Source organism: Muntiacus reevesi, chromosome 10 (genome assembly GCF_963930625.1).
Source record: "Muntiacus reevesi chromosome 10, mMunRee1.1, whole genome shotgun sequence".
In the NCBI taxonomy this organism is placed as follows: Eukaryota; Metazoa; Chordata; class Mammalia; order Artiodactyla; family Cervidae; genus Muntiacus; species Muntiacus reevesi.
Window position 1 is genome coordinate 67,986,578 of NC_089258.1, and position 23,012 is coordinate 68,009,589.

General features: G+C 39.7%; 1 protein-coding gene across 1 annotated transcript; it reads right to left on the reverse strand.

Annotated features, from left to right (window-relative positions):
• Positions 1-344: 344 nt before the first annotated feature.
• Positions 345-22,900, reverse strand: PPP2CB (protein phosphatase 2 catalytic subunit beta). The gene is made up of 7 exons (XM_065947024.1): positions 22,746-22,900; positions 10,636-10,845; positions 8,918-9,091; positions 6,880-6,969; positions 6,600-6,761; positions 4,778-4,896; positions 345-495 (listed from the first exon to the last, which is right to left on the reverse strand). Exons 1-7 carry the CDS (start codon positions 22,845-22,847, stop codon positions 423-425), a joined length of 930 nt encoding a protein of 309 aa, XP_065803096.1. The 5' UTR covers positions 22,848-22,900; the 3' UTR covers positions 345-422.
• Positions 22,901-23,012: the final 112 nt, after the last annotated feature.

A 23,012-nucleotide genomic window follows, 5' to 3' on the forward strand; every position in this document is an offset into this window, starting at 1 on the left:
AGCTTATGAATTTTTCTTAAAAATAAAAATCCAACCCTATTAATCCATGCCAGTTAAACACTCTTAACTAAAATTTCCCAGTAAGTGCAAGAGATGGGGTTAGTTACCTTTTCTGCTTGAACAGTCCCAAGGAAAATGGTTACTACAATACAGCAGGCAAACTGGTAAGACCGACCGACCTAGAACATAGTGTTGAACTAATTTCAGTCTCAAATTGTGCTGAATGCTCATCATTAGTACGGCACATTTTGGTCCATGATGTGGTTTAATGCCAAGACAGATCCCAATTTGTTACAGAAACACATAGATTACTGCTGCTTTTTTTGTTGTTTTGTTTTTAAATATATATATATATATATATATATATATATTAAAAAGCCAGATATACTCCACATACAAAGGCAGGTTTTCCCAAGAAGGATTTACAGGAAGTAATCTGGGGTGCGCCGGGTCACATGAGGCTCTCCACGACGGGGTGCTGGGTCAAACTGAAGGCTATAAATGGCAAAAAAAAAAAAAAAAAGAAAGAAAAGAAAAAGAGAAAGCAAATGGTTACAGGTTTTGACTTTGCAGGCAAACAAATCAATCAAGAACAAGACACTGAGGCAGAAAGAGCAGTACTCGTCTCCCACCTTTTCTGTGTTATGACCCTGGGAAGGTCACTGCAGGTGTTCTCTGAGCTACAGTGAAGATTTAAGCTAACAAGCTGTCTGGCTCGGTCTGTAATATTATCATCAGTTGAATGGAAACAATGAGAGCAGACATGCTTGTTTTAGATTTTAAGGGAAAAGCATTCAGTCTTTCACTATTAAGACTGATGAAATTAGCTGTGGGGTTCTTGTAGATGACCTTTACCAGGATGGTAACGTTCCCTTCTTTGACTAGGTGAGTACAGCTGGCCCTTGAACGAGGTGGGGGCTGGGGTCCCGACCCTCTGCAGTTGAAAATCCGAGTATAACTTATAGTCAAGCCCTCTGTATATGCGGTTCCTACCTGTGGTTCCAAGGATCCTGTAATATGACTGTTAAGAGTACTAAAACAGGAAACCACATGTAAGTGGACTCACGCAGTTCAAATCTGTGTCATTCAGTACTTTTATTGTGAAAGGGTGCTGGATTTTGACAAATGGCTTTTTCTGGCCTTACTGAGACGATCATGAGGTTTCTGTCCTTTATCAATATGGTTTATTATAAGAACTGATTTCCCTATTTTGAACCAACTTCACATTCCTAGGATAAATCCCACTTGGTCAGTGTATAATCCTTTTTATATACTGGTGGACTTGGTTACTATTTTGTTGTACATTTTTGCATCTATATATGCATGAAGACTATGGTCTGTAGTTTTCTTAAAATGTCTTTGATTTTGGTATTAGGGAAATAAATATCTTTAAAGAATGGGTGGGGAAGTAATCCTTCCTCTTCTGATTTTTTGTAGGTGTTTGTGCAGGTGTGGTGCTAATTCCTTTTTTTGGTCATCTGGTCAATTCACAAGTGAAGCCAACTGGGCTTTCTTAGTAGGAAGTCCTAAAATTATTAATTCCATTTCTTCACTTGCTTCAGGTTTATTGAAGCTTTCCATTTCTAACTGAGTCAGTGTTGGTAGTTTTTCTTTTTGTCTTTCTAGGAATTCATCCATTTTATCCTAGTTACCCAATTTGCCCCCATATAGTTACTCCTTGTATTCCCTTACAACTCTTTTTATTTCAGTAAGGCTTGTGTGGATTTCACTAATGTTGAGTCTTCACTCTTTTTTTTTTCTTGGCCAATCTACTTAAGCCTTTTCAGTTCTATCAATAAGAAACAGCGTTTGGTTTTATTGGTTTTCACTATTTTTCTAATTCATTTTATTTCCACTGCTAACTTTATTTCCTTCCATATGCTTGCACTGACTTTAGCTTGCTCTTCTTTTTCTAGGTCCATAAGATGTAAAGATAGGTAACGGAGGCTGGATTCAGAGAAGAGGGTACCAGCATGAGTAAGTTCTGGTGAGAGGCCTCTTCTGGGTTACAGACTGTCAACTTCTTATTCTACCTGATTTCTAATACAGGCATTTACAACTATAAATTTCTCTGAAAACACTGCTTTCACTATGATGTCCCATAAGTTTTGGTACACTGAGTTTTCATTTTCACTCATCTCATTTTCTTTTTCACTACCTGAAAGGTTATTTAGGAGTGTCTTAATTTCTACCTATTTATACATTTTCCTAGTTTTTTTTTGTTGTTGTTATTGCTTTCTAATTTCATCCAACCATGTTTGGAGAACATACTTTGTATGATCCCATTCTTCTTAAATGTACTGAGGCTTGGCCCACAGCCAAGCACATGGTCAGTACTGGACAACGTTCCAGGCGCGTTGGAGAAGACTGTTCTGCTGTTGCCAGGTGGAGAGTTCTGTAGGTGTGAGGTACAATGCTTCTCAAGTCCTCTGTTTCCTTGCTGGTCTTCTGTGTAGTTCTGTTGTTGCCAAGTGGCATAATGAAGTCTTCAACTGCTGTTGTTGAATTGTTGGTTTCTCAGTTCTTTTTGTTTTTGCTCCATGTATTTCAGGGCTCCACTATGAAGCGCATATCCTTGTGATATCTTTCCCTAAGAGTCAGACTCTTGATCACTGGGAAATATACTTCTTCACGTCTAGTAACACTTTTTGTTTTGAAACCTATTTGGTCTGGTATTAGTATATCCAGTTCAGCATTTCTGTGGTTCCTATTTGCATAGCATATCTTTTCTCACCATGCTTCTTTTAACCTATTCATGTTTTTGAATCTAAATTATATTTCCTATAGACATTATAAAGTTAGATATTTAAAAACAAAAACACCAACTTGATAATTTCTGCCCTTTGATTGCACTGTGTTGATGACTCATTCAGTGCTACTGATATCGACTGGATTTATACCTGTTATTTTCTTTTTTAAACTAGGCCTTTGTTTCTTGGTTTCTGCTCTGAGTTCTTTGTAGTAAAATATTTTCTAACATACTATTCAAATTCCTTAATAACTGTACAATTATTTTTCTTGTTTTATTAGCAGTTTGCTCTAGAACCTAGACTATACAACTTGCAAAATTCTACTTCAGATTTGTAAATTCTAGTGAATTAAGAGGTGTTCACTCCTAGATAGCATATAGCTCCTTTCCATTTCCACTTACTCTTTTTTTTTGCTACTGATGTTATACAGAGTATATATGTTACAAACCCTCAAATTATATATAATGCTATATAATTACTATTTTACATACTCTTACAACCTTAAGCTGAGAGAGGCGAGTGAGTGTATATAAATAGATTCTGTTAAATATCTTTCTCATTTTTTCTTCATATACTTCCTTTAATTCAAATTTACCATCTGGTGGCCCTTACTTTAGTAAGGCTTTGTTCCCACCCACCTCTTCTGTGCTGTTACTGTCAAATCTACATTTCTGTATATTCCATTTCTTACAAGTTCAACTATACTACAAATACATCCATACTGTGTCATGCAACTGATTTTTAAATTCAGTAAGAAGGTGCAATTACTATTTTCTGTGTGTAGCAGACTTACTGTTGTGTCACTTGCTTTCCGCCTTAAGTGCTAAAAGTATATCTTGTATGGCAGGGCTGCTAGCACTGAGTTCTCTCCATTTTTGTTTATCTGAGTATGCCCTTCTTTTTGCATTCATTTTGAGGTTGTGCTGGATTATGACCTGGATTTTTTTTATTTTTAGCACTTTAAGAATGTTTCATTGCCTTTCTGAGGCGATGTCAGCTGATTACTCTATTGAGGTTCTCTTTTGTAAGTCATTTTTCTCTTATTGTTGCTAGGATTTCTTCTTTTAGACTTTCAGCATTTTGACCAAGATGTGTCTGACTACTCCTGTATCCATACAGCCTAGTAACTGTGTACAGCCTTTCTCCCAGAGTTGACTGTGATGATCTCAGGAAAGTTCTTCTCTTTTCCTGGTTTTATCTGTTAAAGTTCTCCTTGCTTTCCTCTTTTGCTTATTGCTCCTAATATTGTGGGAGCTATGAGAGCCTTCTTCATTGGTCTCCACCACATTACCCACTGTCTTCAACACAATACTTAGGCTTGCAATTCTTGACCCTGTTCTAAGTAAGGTCAGTCCCCTCAGGCAGAGGTGAGGAACTTTTTTCTGCATCTTTCTGAACAAAACTTTTATGTCACTGTTAAGAGATGCAGGCAGGTATGAAGGCCCACTTCGCAGTGGGATCCCCTGTTCTAGAGCAGGTGCTGGCAAGAACCAGGGATACAGCATTCCCTACTCCTAACGTGCACAACTGGAATAAAGCCTCCACCCTAGGACCAGGTAGGGGAAGGGAGTCTCAGCCCGACTGCCTGCAGTCACAGGAGCTATTAACAGAACTGGACTGGGGAGGCTGAGATGTGCTGGCATCTGCCTGTGTGTGGGGGGAGAAGCCCCGTCTTCCTGACCACACCTATGGAGTAGCTTCTGTACCAGGGATCTGGAAACGGGGGAGAGAGCACGCTCTGACTCAAATTCCACAGACACTGGTGCTACGCTAAGAGTCAGCAGACCTTCTAGGATCAGTGTTTCTACATTTGCTGTATAGACTTAGGACAAATCTCAAAAATGTGAAATAACAGTATAAAGTAACATTCTCCAGTCCAATGGTGGTTTCTGTTGGGGAAAGGGTTTGCTATGTTTCTTAGCCCACTAATCCAAAAGCAGAAATCTTCTACCTCTAATTTTCATAATCTACATTATAGTTCTCCTTCTAAAAGTGATTCCATACAATTAAAATTTAAAGGTACTTACAAGGAATATTTCAAAGTGTCATCTAATTCCATAATAGCAGCCTGGTTCCCACAACGATAACAGTAATTGGGTGCACTGAAAATTGTAACCACGTTCCGATCGTGACACCAATTGTATCCCTGCAACATAAAAAAAAAAACACCCATCAAAATCAGTATTTCACCATAAAATTGTAATGCTGCCAGAGCTAGGTTCAGAAAATGAGAACTCGAAGGTTACAAGTATTCTGTGTGTCACCTGATGTGATGTCCATCTTTTATTTATTTATTTTTCATCTCTTATACTAGACATCTGCACCGAGGCTCACTTGTGGACACAGGGTACTGTTACTTAGGGCTCAGTACCTTTTTCTGCTTAGTCTGTGTTTCAGATCAGGGCTAGGATGTGTATTCAGATTTCTCCCACAGTGACGGAAGAGGTCTCAATTCCTCCTCATAAATTATGTTAACTTTTGCTTTATGAATTTTGACTCTATTACTAGGTAAATTAAAATTTAGAATTATTCCCTCCTGTAGAACCAGATCAATTTTCATCAGTGAAGACTTCTTTTTATTTATAAGTATCTAAAGCCTTGTTCATATAATTAGCTATACTTTGGATAACTATCTAATTGATATACTGACACACCATGTTCCATCTGTCTACTTCTGGTCTGTGGTATCATTATGTTTTAGATAAACACCAAATAACAGATGAATTCTTATGATGTATCCAATCTGAAGGTCTCAGTATTTTAGGGAAGTACAAATTTTCATCCATTCACATTCCTTATGGTGACTGATACAATTAGGTTTATCTTTACCACATGAATTCATGTTCTTTATTTACCATGCTGTTACCCTACCTGCCTCTATTGGATTAGAGAAGTTTCCCCTAACATCCTGAAGCCACTCCCTACTGGTTTGGAAGGATTATATCCTATTTATATTCCTTTAGTGTTTAAAAAAATAGTAACATCATGGTAGAGAAATCTGGCAGGCGCCACCTTAACTAAGTGATCCAAGTTAATGCCACAAGCAGTGGGGCGGATCTCATGACCTGCTATAATGGGCCGAGAAGACACAAGCATCGTATCATACTGTGATACGCCCGCCAAAAATGCTTGTCCTGAATCATAAGGAACATCAGCCAAACCACAAACGAAGGCTATTTCTACAACATAAAATGCTTGTAGTCTTTTAAAATGTCAAGATTATCCAAAACAAAGAAAATCTGAGGAATTATGTCCACGTCAAAGGGGAGTGAATATAGCATGAGCCTGGATTAGACTATACACGCACAAATACAGTTAAATTTTGCTATAAAAAATTTAACTATAAAAGGACATTGGTGAGATAATAAAAATTTGAATTAAGTATTTAGATAATAGTACTTTCTCAATGAAAATTTCCAGACTGTGATAACTATACTGTGGTTATTTAGGAGAAAGTCCTTATTCTTACAAAATACACATGGAAATTAGGATGTAAAGGAGCATCTCACCTGCAACTGACATTCAAACAGTTCAAAAAATGTCAGGGGAAAGGGGAACAGGAAGGGAGAGACAGATGATGAAGCAAACATTAAAGTATACTCAAGGAATCTGAGTGTAGGACACAAACGAATTATTTTGTTACTATTTTTGCAATTTTTCTCTAAGTCTTAAAGTGAGTTACAATTTTGCTCTGGTCAACAACATTTTCCTTACTTGCTAAAACCAACCAAGTTTTTTTCTCCTTTCCTTTAGGTAATGAGGAGAGATGTTTCTGACATTCTAAGTCATGAAGCCTTCTAGAGAAACACTTATTAGAAGCAGAGATCATCCTATAGGGGAAGGACATACCTCCATTACAAGTTGGTGAGCGCGAGAAACCAGTGTGAGACCATTAGCATGGTTAAACGTTTCAGAAATATCTTGTCCAAATGTGTAGCCAGCACCACGTGGTGAAATACCCCACCCACCACGATCATCTGGATCTGACCATAACAGATCACACATTGGGCCCTGGCAAAGAAAATGGAGTACATAACATACATTATTAACACTCATATGTGACTAATCTAAGGTTACCACAATGTGGTTATATTTCTTTCTTTTTCATTAAAACTAAGTTTAAGTTTACCTCATGTGGAACTTCTTGTAAACGATCCAGGGCTCTTATATGATCCAGTGTATCTATGGATGGAGAGAGGCCACCGTGGAGGCAGAATATCTGTTTAGGAATTTAAAAAGAAAATGAACTTGTTTTATTAAATGCTAAAAGTCAATGGAGAGTAAATAATGCTTACTAATGTCAACCTTAGTAGCTTTTCTTTTCAAAACAATCTTTCATAATGTTCATAGTGGAAAATTTTATAAAATACAATAGAAAAAAAACCAAAAAACATTATTGGAGAGAGCAGTTAATATTTAAATATATTTCTTCTTTTTTCTTTATAATCCTAGGTATTTTATGTAGTATGTTTCTGCTTTCTCTAGAATGCAATTTCTGTGCTTGTGACCACCCACCATTACCTTCTCTGTTGGTTACTGCTGACAGATAAAAATTTTAAATTTCTCTTACAGCAAAGATCCTATTGATGCTTGTTAATGATTCTAATATAATAGCCTGTCAGTTTTCTAAGAGTTTTCTGAGTACATAATCATGTTGCCTTCAAATATATTTTTGCTATTTTCTTCTCAAATGTTTGGGCTTCCCTGTGGCTTAGCTGGTAAAGAATCTGCCTGTAATGTGGGAGACCTGGGTTCAATCCCTGGGTTGAGAAGATCCCCTGGAAAAGGGAAAGGCTACTCACTCTAGTATTCTGGCCTGGAGAATTCCATGGACTGTTATAGTTCATGGGGTCACAAAGAGTCCAACACGACTGAGTGACTTTCACTTTCACTTCTCAATGTTTATACCTTTTAATTCTTTTTACTGCTCAGTGCATTGGCTAGGACTTCCAAAAACAAAATTGAAAAATAAAACATTTGGTGGGAAGGAGGGGAGACAGTACTCCCAGGTCCAGGCTCCAGGGATTCTTAGTCAGAGATAATAATAATAATAAAGTTTTAGAGGACACGTTCCTCCTAATTTTGAAGAGGTTTCTGATGTTTTGCTGATAAGTATAGTAAATTTTTTTTAATACAATTAATGTTATTTCACGTCTTAATTGAGATTCAAAGATATAGCACGTCATTCAAATGGTTTTGGTCTGATTTTCTCTGTGCTTGCCATGTCTGACATTACATTGGGGCTATACTAGCTTTACAAAGTGAATTTTAAGCTCTCCATCTTTTCCTAAGCTGTAAAACATGGAAATGTATTTCTTAAAGGTTTGGTAGAATTTGCCTATAAAACTATCTAGATCTGGTTACTCTTCAGTTTTTTCTTTGCCTGGTAGTTATTTACATTGGTCTAAATTCTTTGAAGCAGTTTAATAACTAATATTCTGCTATAATAAATTTCACCTATCATTTCAAGTTTATTGAAGTAAAGCTATAACTGTGATATGCAAGTACCTCCATACTTAAGAGTAATGCTTTGTTTTTCAATCCCAGTGTTTTATGTGACCTCCTCCTCTTTTTCTAGATCAGTTTTTAGTATTATGTTTCCTAAATAGACTTTTCAAAACTTGTTTTTGGCTATATTCGTCAACTCTGTATTTGTTGGTATCCATTTCTGCTTTTCTTTTTAATTAACCCTTTAAATTTATTTACTGTTTCATTCTTTGCATTAAATGTTTATTTTACATTTCTTTTCTACAGATAAAATGTGATTTATAAATAAATGCATTCTCCTGCATTGCGTCCCTTACTACATCTAAAAGTTTCAGTTTGCACCATACTTCCACTTGGTCATCTGGAAATAATTTTTATCTTATGAGTGTTAGTAGAAGATTGTGAAAGTTTCCAAGGAGGGAGATTTGTCCTATTACTTAGAATCAGACTGTCACTTAACGCATGGTGTATAAATAGATGGATCAATAAATGGAAAGGGAAGCAGGAAGGTGAAAAGGATGAAAAAAAGGATTTGCTGTCGCACATAAAAATGACCCAACGCCCTGTTCTGAAACTTTAAGGGAAAGACAGAAAAGGCCAGGGAGATGCAGAAAGAATGTCATATAAATCTAGACCCTAATTACTAATAAAAAATCTTTTATCCACCCCCACATACATACCTGTCCATCTACTAAAGCTGTAAGTGGCAGATAATCAAAGAGATCTGTAAAATATTTCCAAACATTGGCATTTCCATACTTTCGCAGACATTCGTCATAAAAGCCATATACTTGGGTAATTTGTCGGCTTTCGTGGTTTCCTCTCAGTATTGTGATGCGTTCTGGATAACGCACCTGGAGGGAAAGGAAACGGAACCCACGGTATACCTGGCAGTTACTAGTGTTAGTTAAGCACATTCAGCTCTGACCCACTTCATTTAATGGCCAATACATTAAATGGAAATCTTTTTCAGAATAAAAAATTGTTTCATTCATCACCAGGTCCCCTCTTGATTACTTCGAAATATTTTTTTATGGTCATCTTTCTTCATTACTATGTACTCATACTCCCCTTGCTGGAATTCCTTATTAACTGCTAACTGTACCTGATTCTTTGTCTCTAACACTTTTTTCATACTCAAATTATCATTAGTCTTCCCAGTCTTTCCAGAACACTATGACTTTTTAATGCTCAGTGGACACAGACCAGAGATCTGGACTTGAGATAAACTCTACAGACTCTTCCTCCTTTTTATTTCCCACAGGAAGAACGTATTTGCCAACAAAACACAAATACAGGCCCTGAAAAATCTGGGCAAAATTTCAAATGTATTTATAGCTTCCTTTCCATGACAGAACATAGAGATGTACTTTATGGCATAATTTTTAGTTAGGAATGTGTCTGATAAGAAGTATGAAAAAGCATCAGATTCTATAAACCAAAAAGCTCCAAGTGCATACTTCGTATGTATTTACTAAGCAACCACTGTGTGTCCAACACTGAGCACAGAGTTCAAAGCTAGACGTCAGTTCCACAGAAATATAATACATGAATTCTGCTGGTTGGGGACTAACTTCACTTCAGAAGTATGAGAAATAAATAAAACAAGGCAATAAACCATTACGTGACATAAATAAGGGATGTGAGAATAAGTTTTATGGTAATCTAGAGTAGAAAGAGTAAAGCTAAAATGGAAGCAGTAGGACTTGAGCTGAGTTTTGGCAGAGGGGTAAGAAATAAGAGACAGTAATCTTTTGAAGAAATCAGATAAGGAAATATTTGGAGATAGCACATTTAAACTCTGATTTAAGGCAAAAAGTTTATGCTACCAACTCTGAGCAGCAAATTCAGGCTAGACAGTAGAGGACTGGTTAAGGAGCTTGATTCTATAGGTAACACGAAATCACTGAAGAGCTGGGAACACTGAAGTAAGATGAAAGTTAAATGAGAGATTTAATCTGGCAGCATACACAAGGTAGATTTGGAGGGGTCAGGTCTTGGAGACAGAAATGTAAGTTACCACATTACTGTACTCATTAAAGTGACGTGATGAAGATATGCAGTAAATGAGTAAACATAGAAAAGACACAGGAATAACAGATTTCTCAAGTCACGAATTTTAAAAATACATTATCAATTAACTATATATGTGGGATAAGTTGACTAAAAATGATTCCAAGACTTCAGCCATGGATTACTACCTATAGCAATAATTTACCAGAAGAGATGTTTAATACATCGTTTTCATATCTTGCTCCCAAAAGATGTAAAATCAGCTATTATTTTAGGGGCTATAAAATGAATGGATCGTAAACCAGAACATAATGATATGCAATGCCCACTGTTGTCTTTTGCTGGTTTAAAGCTTGGAAAAAAAAATGAATTTCACTAGTCATACCTTTAATGCCACAAGAAGAGTCACCGTCTCCACAGAATAATAACCTCTGTCTACATAGTCACCCATGAACAGATAGTTTGTATCTGGTGACTTCCCACCAATTCTGAAGAGTTCCATAAGATCATGGAATTGACCATGCACATCTCCACAGACAGTAACAGGACAACGGACCTCTTGCACATTTGATTCTTTTGTTAAAATTTCCTTAGCCTGTTAAAGAAATGAAATCAACAATTAAAAGATTCTCTCACAAATCTGAAGGCATCATTTCTTGTCTATTAAAGAAAATGTGGAGGAAAAAAACCAACTGAAATGTGTATTATAAAATCATAAAACTAAAACCACAACAAGATACCACCTTACACTTCGCAGGATGGCTCAATTAATGAGAAGTGTTTTTGAGGATGTGGGGAAACTGGGAACGTTCACACAGTGTTGGTGGGAATCTAAAACGGTACACCTGCTGTGGAAAACAGTCCGCAGTTCCTCCCAATGTTACACACAGAACCGCCATGTGATCCAGCAATTCCATCCCTAGACAGACACTCGAGAAATGAAACCTTCAGCTGACACATGTTCATGGCAGCATTACTCACAATGGACAAAAAGTGGAAACCACCTCAAAGGCCATTAACTAATGAATAAATAATGGTATTATTGTTCAACGGAGTATTATTCAATAATAAAAAAAAGGGAATGAAAGATTGATACACGCCATTAACTTTGAAAACATACTAAGTGAAAGACAGTCACAAATGGTAATATTGGATGACTCCATTGATGTGAAATGTTCAGAACAGACAAATCTACAGAGACAGAACATCACGGCTGCCTAAGGCTGAGGGATAATAACTAAGGGGTACGAGATTTCTTTTAGGAGTAATGAAAATATTCTAATAGTGCGGTGATGGATGCATGTTATCTGTGAATGTATTAAAAGCCACTGAGGTGAGCACTCAAAATCAGTGACCTGTGTCAAAGCTGTTCATCTCAAAGCTGTTTTTTTTTAAATGAACAATATTATTTATAGGTTACAAACACCAATGTTAAAGAAAAAGCCACAATTATTCAAATTCTTTCACAAACACCTTACACCAGCTCATAGGACAATTTTAAACTTCTTTATTTCAACTATTCTATATTTAATAACTCAAGTTACTGTTTGGAAGCCCTGAAGTACAGAATTTATATATAAACAGTGACAAACATATTGACTAAGTTCAAGTTCACAACACCTCACTTATCTAACAACTTTCCTAATAAGAGCCCAGGATCAGAAAGTAAATGAAAAAACCCTCTGAAGTAATGAGCAGATATGGTACAAGTTTATGTCCCCCCTGAGACACAAGCTCTCTGCTGCCCAGTCAGTCACTGGGCCGGGGCAAGGAGGCGGGCAGAGCTGCTACAGGGTGTAATTCCAATTAACACTGAAGGGAATTTTAGAGATTATCAAGTATCTCCCATGAGGTTTGACAGATGGCTCAGAAATGTCCAAGTTCACAAATCAAACAGCATTTTTATCAAGTTTAGTCCATAAAAATAGCTTCCTAATTTTGTTCAGGAAAAAAAATCACACTGAGGAACATAAATCATCAGAGTTCAGTTGGACCTGAAGTCTATTTTTGGGGGGGCTGGGCCAGCTCTTTGTGGTGCACAGACTGAGTTACCCTGGGGCATGCGGGATCTTAGTTCCTCATCCCCTGCATTGGAAAGTGGATTCTCAACCACTGGACCATCAAGGAAGTCCCTGGACCTGATGTCTTCTATTTGTTATTATTATTGGGAAAAAACCTCAACATTCAGCTAATGGTTCCAAATCTAAAGAGGAAATCTCCTTCCCATACAAACACTATCTTCAGTACCTTCTTACTTTAAATATGGAAATAAAAAGCACCAAAATGTAAATATTATCCAATTCAACTGTTCTTTTAAGGACATATGGTTATCTTAACCCAGCTCAGGTTTTATAAAACTATGAAAATGGGTTAACAGACATGATTCACAGTGTGTGTGTGCTTTACAATAATAGCAATACTTCCTGAGCTTTTATCTACATAGTAGTGAAGTACTTCATCAGGCCAGACAAATTTTTATGTTTATGGTACAGATCCCTGATGTTTCTAAATGATTTGTAACTCACACCCTTTATTGTAAAGTGCTCTTATTTTGCGATCACTCTGGCGTCCCTTCAAGCAAAGGATGCGCTGGCCTGGCAGAAGTTAAGTGTACAGTTCGCCTGATAGCTGGAATTCTCAATGTACAAACCTCTGTGTGTCAGGGGTCCCCAAAAGCACCCCAGGTTCGCTGGTGACTCACAAAAGACGACCCACAGAACTCAGCACACAGGTGTGCTCACAGCTGTGACTTATGACAGCAGAAGCAGACACAGCACAAGCAGCGAAAGGAAAAGGCGCAGCGGCACGGCCCCGGGCAAACCAAGGGCAGGCCTGGCGGGGCCTCTCCCGCGGAGCTGCACACAACGCCCGGGACGCCTGTGTGCGACCTGCCAGAAGAGGGAAGCCCTTCCGCCTCGGCGCCCGGACAGGCAGCTGGTCCCGCTGTCTGTGATGTACCAAAGTACCCGACGTCCAGAGAAAAGCACGTCTCCAGCATAAATCACACTGTTTGCATGAACACAAGTGAGGCACAGTGACCCATTCTCAACAGGGATGGTGAGAAGCCCCCCAAATCCAAGTTTCCAGACACCAAAGGCAACCTCGACACCCAGCCTTTAAACAGACAGTGGTCTTGGGGCTGCTATGCCAACTCTTTTCTGTACACTGTGTAACTCTGCATGGAATTCTCATGAGTATTTCTTTAATGTGACTTAGTACCCAAAGTTGAATTATCTCTACGACTCTGATAGGGGACTTCCCTGGTGGATCAGTGGTAAAGAATCCTCCTGCCAGTGCAGGAGACACAGGAGACTCAGCTTCTTATCCCTGCGTGGGGAAGATCCGCTGGAGGAGGACATGACAACCTGCTTCAGCATCCTTGCTTGGGAAACCCCACAGACAGAGGAGCCTAGCAAGCTACAGCCCACGAGGGTGCAAAGAGTTGGACATGACTGAACAGACCTGAAGACTGATAGTTCGGTTCAGTTCAGTTGCTCAGTCATGTGTGACCCCATGGACTGCACCACACCAGGCTTCCCTGTTCATCACCAACTCCTGGAGCTTCCTTAAACTCATATCCATTGAGTCAGTGATGCCATCCAACCATCTCATCCTCTGTTGCCCTCTTCTCCTCCCTTCTTTAATCTTTCCCAGCATCAGGGTCTTTTCCAATGAGTCAGCTCTTCGCATCAGGTGGTCAAAGTACTGGAGTTTCAGTTTCAGCATCAGTCCTTCCAATGAAAACCCAGGACTGATTTTCCTTTAGGATGGACTGGTTGGATCTCCTTGCAGTCCAAGGGACTCTCAAGAGTCATCTCCAACACCACAGTTCAAAAGTATCAATTCTTCAGAGCTCAACTTTCTTTATAGTCCAACTCTCACATCCATACATAACTACTGGAAAAACCACAGCTTTTACTAGTTGGACCTTCGTTGGCAAAGTAATGTCTCTGCTTTTTAATATGCTGTCTAGGTTGGTCATAACTTTTCTTCCAAGGAGCAAGTGTCTTTTAATTTCATGGCTGCAGTCACCATCTGCAGTGATTTTGGAGCCCCCAAAAATAAAGTCTGACACTGTTTCCACATCTATTTGCCATGAAGTGATGGGACCAGATGCCATGATCTTGGTTTTCTGAATGTTGAATTTTAAGTCAACGTTTTCACTCTCCTCTTTCACTTTCATCAAGAGGCTCTTTAGTTCTTTGCATTCTGCCGTAAGGGTGGTGTCATCTGCATATCTGAGGTTATTGATATTTCTCCCTGCAATCTTGATTCCAGCTTGTGCTTCATCCAGTCCAGCATTTCTCTTGATGTACTCTGCATATAAGTTAAATAACCAGGGTGACAATATACACCCTTGATGTACTCCCTTCCCGATTTGGAACCAGTCTGTTGGTCCATGTCCAATTCTAACTGTTGCTTCTTGACCTGCATACAGATTTCTCAGGAGGCAGGTAAGGTGGTCTGGTATTCCCATCTCTTGAAGAAGTTTCCACAGTTTATTGTGATCCACACAGTCAAAGGCTTTAGCACAGTCAATAAAGCATAAATAGATGTTTTTCTGGAACTCTCTTGCTTTTTCCATGATCCAACAGATGTTGGCAATTTGATCTCTGGTTCCTCTGCCTTTTCTAAATTCAGCTTGAACATCTGGAAGTTCACAGTTCATGTACTGTTGAAGCCTGGCTTGGAGAATTTTGAGCATTTCTCTGCTAGTGTGTGAGATGACTGCAATTGTGTGGTAGTTTGAACATTCTTTGGCATTGCCTTTCTTTGGGATTGGAATGAAAACTGACCTTTTCCAGTCCTGTGGCCACTGTTGAGTTTTCCAAATTTGTTGGCATATTGAGTGCGGCATTTTCACAGCATCATCTTTCAGGACTTGAAATAGCTCAGCTGGAATTCCATCACCTCCACTAGCTTTGTTCGTAGTGATGCTTCCTAAGGTCCATTTGACTTACACTCCAGGATGTCTGGCTCTAGGTGAGTGATCACACCATCGTGATTATCTGTGTTGTGAAGATCTTTTTTGTATAGTTCTTCTGTGTATTCTTGCCACCTCTTCTTAATATCTTCTGCTTCTGTTAGGTCCAAACCACTTCTGTCCTTTATTGTGCCCATCTTCGCATGAAAAGTTCCCTGGGTATTTCTAATTTTCTTGAAGAGATCTCTAGTCTTTCCCATTCTGTTGTTTTCCTCTATTTCTTTGCATTGATCACTGAGGAAGGCTTTCTTATCTCTCTTTGCTATTCCTTGGAATTCTGCATTCAAATGGGTATATCTTTCCTTTTCTCCTTTGCCTTTCCCTTCTCTTCTTTTTACAGCTGTTTGTAAGGCCTCCTCAGACAACCATTTTGCGTTTTTGCATTTCTTTTTCTTGGGGATGGTCTTGATCACTTCATCAGGTAAGACCTAAATCAAATCCCTTACGATTATACAGTGGAGGTGACAAATAGATTCAAGGGATTAGGTCTGATAGATGCAGTGCCTGAAGAACTATGGACAGAGGTTCATGACACTGTAGAGGAGACAGTGATCAAGACCATCCTCAAGACTCTGATAAGACCTAATTAAAACTGTGAAGTGAAGGATTGTGGTGATGGAGAGTGCCTCTTGGCCCAGAAGCATCCAGGCAGACAGCTGTTATTACTGTAAGCACTGCTGTATTCCTATCCATTCAAACTTGTTTTCACCCATGTAAAACATCTTGTTGCTATCAAGTCAAATCTATGAACAGAACTTAGAAAATAAAAGCTGGGAAATGACATTCACATATAATTCTTCATTTTCACTCTACCCATGTTTTAAGAATATAGAAAATGTAAATGTCAAGTCTCCCCAACCCCTCAACAGGAGACACTACTGACATCTTTATTTCTGTGCTGGTACCAGAGCCATAATACCACAAAGCTACTGCATTTGGTTTTGGGATAGCCAGCATACAAATTCCTTTCCCTTCTATTTACACATAAATCATCTGCTATTAAAAAGTGACTACCTCTTACTCCTAGGCAAATTCATCTAAAGAAAGCCATAGAACAGAGTAATCTCTGAAAAAGATGAGATTAAATGAACTTCTAAATCCTATGAAAGTGAAAGTCACTCAGTCATGCCTGACTCGTTGTGACGCCCAGGAACTATAGAATCCATGGAATTCTCCAGGCCAAAATACTGAAGTGGTTAGCCTTTCCCTTCTCCCGGGGATCTTCCCAACTCAGGGACTGAACCCAGGTCTTCTGCACTGCAGGCAGACTCTTTACCAGCTGGGCCACAAGGGAAGCCCTCTCAACCCCACAGGGCAACGTAAATGTAAGTACGGTGGCCTGTCCTCCTGCAGCTGCAAGGCTGCTTCCGTAAAGGAGAACTGACTTTTTTTTCAAAAAGGGAACAAACTTTTTCTTTCAGTTCAAAGACAAAGTAAAATCAAGCTTGGAAGCACAAGAAAAAAAATCATATACTCTGTTAAAATTAAGAAAGAATAAGGCATGCATATGTACACAGAACAAGACACTGTGGTTAAAAAGGTTTTAGATAACTGTGACCTCATTTGAATAAAAACAGTACACCACAAACATCCTCCCTAGCCCACAAAACACATGCTTTTTGCACAGAGAGAACAAAAGCCTGGAAAACTACCTCAGGTTTGTCTCTGAGGTAAGGCAGTAATGAGAGGGGAAGGTGGGTTTAACAGTGGAGCGCACTGGTTTCCTTCCCTACATTTTTGAGATGCTTAAATTAAAAAAAAAATATGTATTACTGTTTCAATGGGCTTCCCTGATGGCTCAGATGTTAAAAAGAATCTGCCTGCAATGCAAGAGACCTGGGTTTGATGCCTGGGTTGGGAAGATCCCCTGGAGGACGGCATACAACCCACTTCAGTATTTTTGCCTGGAGAACCACCATGGACAGAAAAGCCTGGCGGGCTACAGTCCATGGGGTCGCAAAGTGTCAGACATGACTGAGCGATTAAGCACTTTTCAATCTGAAAAAAATAACTTTTTGAACTTCAAAACAAATTCTAGATGGCTATAACCTAATTATAAAAACCACCACAGTGCTATATTCATGTAAGGGAATTTCATTCAGCCACAAAAGAGAAGGAAGTACTGACACATGTTACAACGTGGAACCTTTAGCCAGACACAAAACATTACGTATCACATGATGACACTGATATAAAATGTCTAGGACAGGCAAATTCACAGAGACAGACGTTCGTCAGTGGCAGCCAGGGGATGGAGAATGAAGAATGAGGAGTGACTGCTAGTGAGCACAAGGTTTATTTTCTGGGGTGATGAAAATGTTCTGGAATTATATGGTAGGGATGACTGCAAAACTATGAACATACTAAAACCTCTGAGTTGTACACTTTATAGGGCAAACGTTTATAGTATATGAATTGTATCTCAATTTAAACACACAAGCAACGACCAAACCTAAACGTGAAACACTGCAGTGGCTCTGAACTAGCCTTCTTGAAAAGAAGACTCGGATCTTTTTCTTAATTTAACTTTTTGGCAGCAGCACACAGCTTGCAGGATCCTAGCTCCCTGAGCAGGGACTCAGCTGGTATCCCCTGCAGTGAAAGTATGGCATTCTAACCACTGGACTGCCAGGAAAGGAGGACAGTGATTTTAATGCCATTTTTCTCAGAAAAACTAAGTTCAGGAAATACACAGTTTATATAGTCTAAAATGCAGTGGCTGTTTTGGTATTAATTTTAGCTTCAATTTATGGCATGATTTTAATGCCATTTTTCTCAGAAAAACTAAGTTCAGGAAATACACAGTTTATATAGTCTAAAATGCAGTGGCTGTTTTGGTATTAATTTTAGCTTCAATTTATGGCATTTTGATTTCCTTCAATCAAAGAAGACTTCATCCACCAAGTCCTTCATAGCATTTGTCCTAAAAAAAAAAAAAAGTGAAGGAAACATCTCTGCAAGATCTTCCAGTAGAATAAAAGACATGTTGCATATAAAACTACTCCACGTGAAAGTAGTTATAATGTATCTTCATTTTATCTGTGAACATGATTTTATACATCCTATGGACAACTGAGAAATGATGAACTGATTTTAAAAAGGCTGCTTTTTGGTCATAAGCAGTAGTTCATGCTGGTCTAGTCTGGTTTAGTTTCTTTACCTGTCTGACATGAAGTATGGCTTAGATAAGCATGGAAAATGATTTGTTCAGTCAGTAATACTGGGTTTTAACCTCACATTTCACCGTAGTCATGCTATTTTTTGTTACAGTAAGAAAGCAACAAGCTACTTTCGATCTCGATCACTGAATTAGAAAATGACTTCTTCGTATCTGGCTGGGTCAGGTCCTGGCTGTGGCACGGGAGCTCCGCAGCGGCGGTGTGTGCGATCCTCGCTCCCTGACCAGGGACCGAAACGGCGCCCCTGACCTGCAAGGCAGGGTCCTCACCAACGGGCCAGCAGGCAAGTCCTCTACATCACCGCATTTTCAACTTTATCAATGGGCCACCAGAGCCGGCACCAATACTTGCTCAAGGGAAGATAAAATCAAAGTAATGGTTATGCTTTTTGGCTGTTAACACCAATCTGTAAGTACAAACTTAAAGAAAACTATTCGAGTCTTTCTCGACTCAGAAAAATCATTTTCACCAGGACCTAATTTTCATTTTAGGCATTCAGGAATTTACGCATGCTCTTTCACATCAGTGAAGTAATACCCTACAGAGAATTCTGCTTCTTTTAAGGCTGAGGCCAGGACCCAGGAACATATCCATTAGACCAATACAGAATTTACATATTTATCTACACAAACCTCAAATTGTTTCTAAGTAGCCACTGTATAATCACCAGCATAAAGCTCTGCTCACACACACATGGGCTAAAATTTCCCTCCCTGCTTAGAGTATCATCACCAAGGTTCTACAGAATAAAATAAAGTTTATCAGGTCAAAGAGACTAAAAATGTCTCCTCCTGAGACTCTACCAAACGTTAAATATAGTTCTAGTCACAGAATGTCCTCCACTGTGCCAGGCTGGCTCTCCAGGCACCCTATCTTTATAAATCACAGTGCACACTGCACAAACGGCAGAAGCAACCGCTCTATACACCAAGAGGGGCAAAATGTGCAACTGGCCCCAAAGTTCGACTGCTGATTTTTTTTTAATTAAAAATTTTTAAAATTTAATTTTTGGCTGTGCTGCATCTTCGCTGCTTCACATGGGCTTCCCCTTGCTGTGGAGCACGGGCCCGAGAGCATGCAGGCCTCAGTGGTTGCAGCACGTGGGTTCGGAAGTTGTGGCGACGGGCCTGGTCGCTCCGCGGCGTGCGGGACCCAGATCAGGGACTGACTCTGCGTCCCCTGCACGGCAAGGCGGATCCTTAACCACTGGCCCACCAGGGAAGCCCCTGGACTGCTCATTTAAGTTCATGTGAAGAGTTAGTCATCTTCTTGAAAGACATGCCTTAACTATTTTATGCAGTTTTTCTCTAGACAGAAACTAAGGCCAAACATACCATATCATTCATACCCATATATTTTTTTTAATCAGTAGTTAATTCTCCAATTGGCATATGGACGGATTTTATTTGGCCACTACCTCAAAACAGGGCTATTTCCCAGTACCACTCTGGTCTTTAATTTCAGCTGATTTCTTTGTGATTCAGGCAATCTGAGTTAAAACAGAAATTTAATTTTGAGGGAGGAATCACCAACCTATGATGTAACTTTCTATAGAATAATATTTCTAATAGACTCTCAAAAAATGATATTATTAAAAAACCTAAAATCTAGTCACAAAGAATTAAACAAAAAGATGATTTTTACAGTTTTAAAACGCTAGGCTTAACTTTTTATTTTCTCTTATATTCTTTCTTTATGCCTGCCATGCTTGACCTGGAAGGGGAGAACGCATATTACGTAGACCAAGTAAGGAACTACTACTAAAATCACTACTAATCCCAGCAGTTTGTACTTCAGGTAACAGGGACCACAGGAAATAACAAAACTGTATTTTTCAGAGTTCTAGAGCCACTAGATGGAAAATCTCTCTTTAAGTACATTCTCCACAGAGAAGTCATATCAACAAATCTATCTATTTTGCAGCTTCTTCCAAAAGAAAATAGGATGACACTTAAAAGAAGATAGGATAGCCATCTTTTTTTTTTTTTTTTTTTTAGCTTTTCTTCATTTACTATCTACTGCAAATTTCTTGTTAGGACTTCACTCCAGTGGAGTCTTAATACAACTGCCCCAGGAGGTCAGCGATCACCCCAGTCTCAGCGATAAGGGGTAGGAGGGGCAGGGCTGGGCAGCCATCAAGCTGTGGAGCCAGGGTCTGAACGCAGGCTGGCCCCAGAGAGTTCATTATAAACAAATGCTGCACTCAGCAGGAAAAAGGAGGGCAGAGGTAGGGAAGTAAGATGGAACTCTTAAGGTTAGATGACAGAAAATCAACACCACAAAAGTCTGCCATAGCTGCACTGCTGAGAAGGGTGGGGGGCCCCACTCTTCTCCAGCCCTCCATATCCCCGTCAATAGCGGAGGATAAAGATACATGACAGAGGACTGCCACTTAAAAATTCATGCTTGGTGGAAAAGTACAAATATTCAAAGAAAAAAGTGGGTAAGATATAAGCTTAAATACATCTCAAAGATCCTAGGGATTGGCAGTCCAATTTATTTATTTATTTACTTTACTGTTTTTTTTTTTTTTTTTTCCAGTCCAATTTATTTAGGAGCTGAAGTCAAAATAATCTCTCTGGACAAATTCAGAAAGCTTGCTCAGGTGATTAAGTGTGATCGAGGAGGAGTGCAACATTCTTCTCCAGAAAGACATCTTAAAATTATTAGACAGTCAGAGGGAAAAACTGATTCAACTACCAACTTTGCCCACCACTTAAAGTCTATGTCTACTGTTCACAGTGAGGTTGACTGACTCAGCTAATTTCAGAACTGGGTATTTCACCTGACACTAGAGCCTGAAAGAGAGAGTGATTTAAAACATAAATTTCAAGACATGAAATTACAGGTTATCACACAAGAAAATTGAATGTAGACAGAACTTGAAGCAGTCCATAAGCAATTTGTCTCAGAAACACAAAAATACCACTTGTTTGGCAGTTCTATTTACAGAAATACATCCTCCTGTATCAATAGTTATAATAACCAATAATGAAAAATCTGAAAAAAATATTGTTATGATGTTTATAGCTGAATAAGTTTGTTGAACACTTAAATGCAACACTGTACTTAAAAAAAAAAAAAGTTAATACATAAAGACCCTAAACAACGTTACACTTAATTTAAAACACAAAACACTATTTTAAACTTAGTATTAATTCTTCCATTTCTAAGACATTTAATTTTAAGCGTACTCTATAAATAATATTAACAAAATCTTACCTCCAATGCCTTTCTGAGGCATCCTGCCTTTCAAACAAAATCAAGAAAGTCTTAGGGATTATGGCTTAAAAATACATAACAATTCAAAAACATTAAAGAATAAATAACTTTGTTACTCCTTCATATGAGACCTTTTTACATAAAAAGTCTAGCCTATAAAAGATGAATGAGAAAAAACGTGAAGTCCAAAATAATTCCAATGGTTAAGAAAAAATGGATACAGAATTCATAAGATTGTCTACGATCACACAATCAAGAGCGACTGAAAACAGTAAACCATATGCATATTTTATTACTTTTTGGAAATGAAAAAAACCTTCCATGTAACAGAAATAACCTTCTGAAAAGTGCTACTCTGCAGGAGAAACACAGACCCCACTTATTGCAGGTAAGCACTGTTGCCAAACTTAAGACTTGCCGTCTTGTTTATGAAAAATCAAACATTTTCGCTTCCAAAGAGCCTCTCAACGTGAAGACCAGCCACCATCTGTCTCAACTAGTGTCAACTTCTATTTTAAAAAATCACAGTCTGCCATTCCACCCACCTCTCTACAAACAAATGCCTGACGCATTACCAAGTATTAGAGATGTTTGAAGGGCCGAGTCACCTGAGAAAAAGCCTCTGTTTATTACCACGCGCGTTGATAATTCACAACACCCAGGCTCATCTCAGTGCATTTTCCATTACGAGGCTGCAGGAGATTAATCTGCCTGGCGGCTGAAGCTTCGGGATTGCCAGTTCGCCGGGGTTAATGCTGGGGTTGTCAGCAATCCTAACTAGAGCGACGGTCACCCCACAATCACACTCGAGTGATGAATTCCAGGTGCCGCGGAGCCCCCGCCCACCCGTCCCGGACGCCTTAGGTCTGGATCCGGGGCGGGGGCGGGGGGATCCGGGGCGGGGGCGGGGGGGTCCGGGCCTAACCAAGGGCTGTGTCCCGAGAGGGGTTCTGGAAAGGCCCGGCCCCGCCCAGGGGCTGATGCCGGTGCCTGGACCCGGTGCGGGGATGAGGGCAGGCGGGCGGCCCGGGAGGGGTCCCCGCACCCCCCCCACCCCCACCCCACCCAGCCGAGGCTCCCCGGCCGCACCTCGCCCCTGTTCTCGCTCACCTTTTCACACAACGTCCGGACTTGGTTCTCGTTGAGCTGTTTACACTCGTTCAGCTGCTCGACCCACTGGTCCAGGTCCTTAGTGAACGCCTTGTCGTCCATGGCGGCCCCCGCCCCTCCGCCGCCGCCTCCTCCCGCCCCCGGCGCGCCCCCGCCCCGGGCGCCGCTCCCCTAGCCCCCCGCCGCCGCCGCCGCCAGCTCCCGGCGGGGGAGGGAGGAGCCGGGCACTGCGGACCCCGCGCCCCGCCCTAGCCCCTCGAGCGGCTC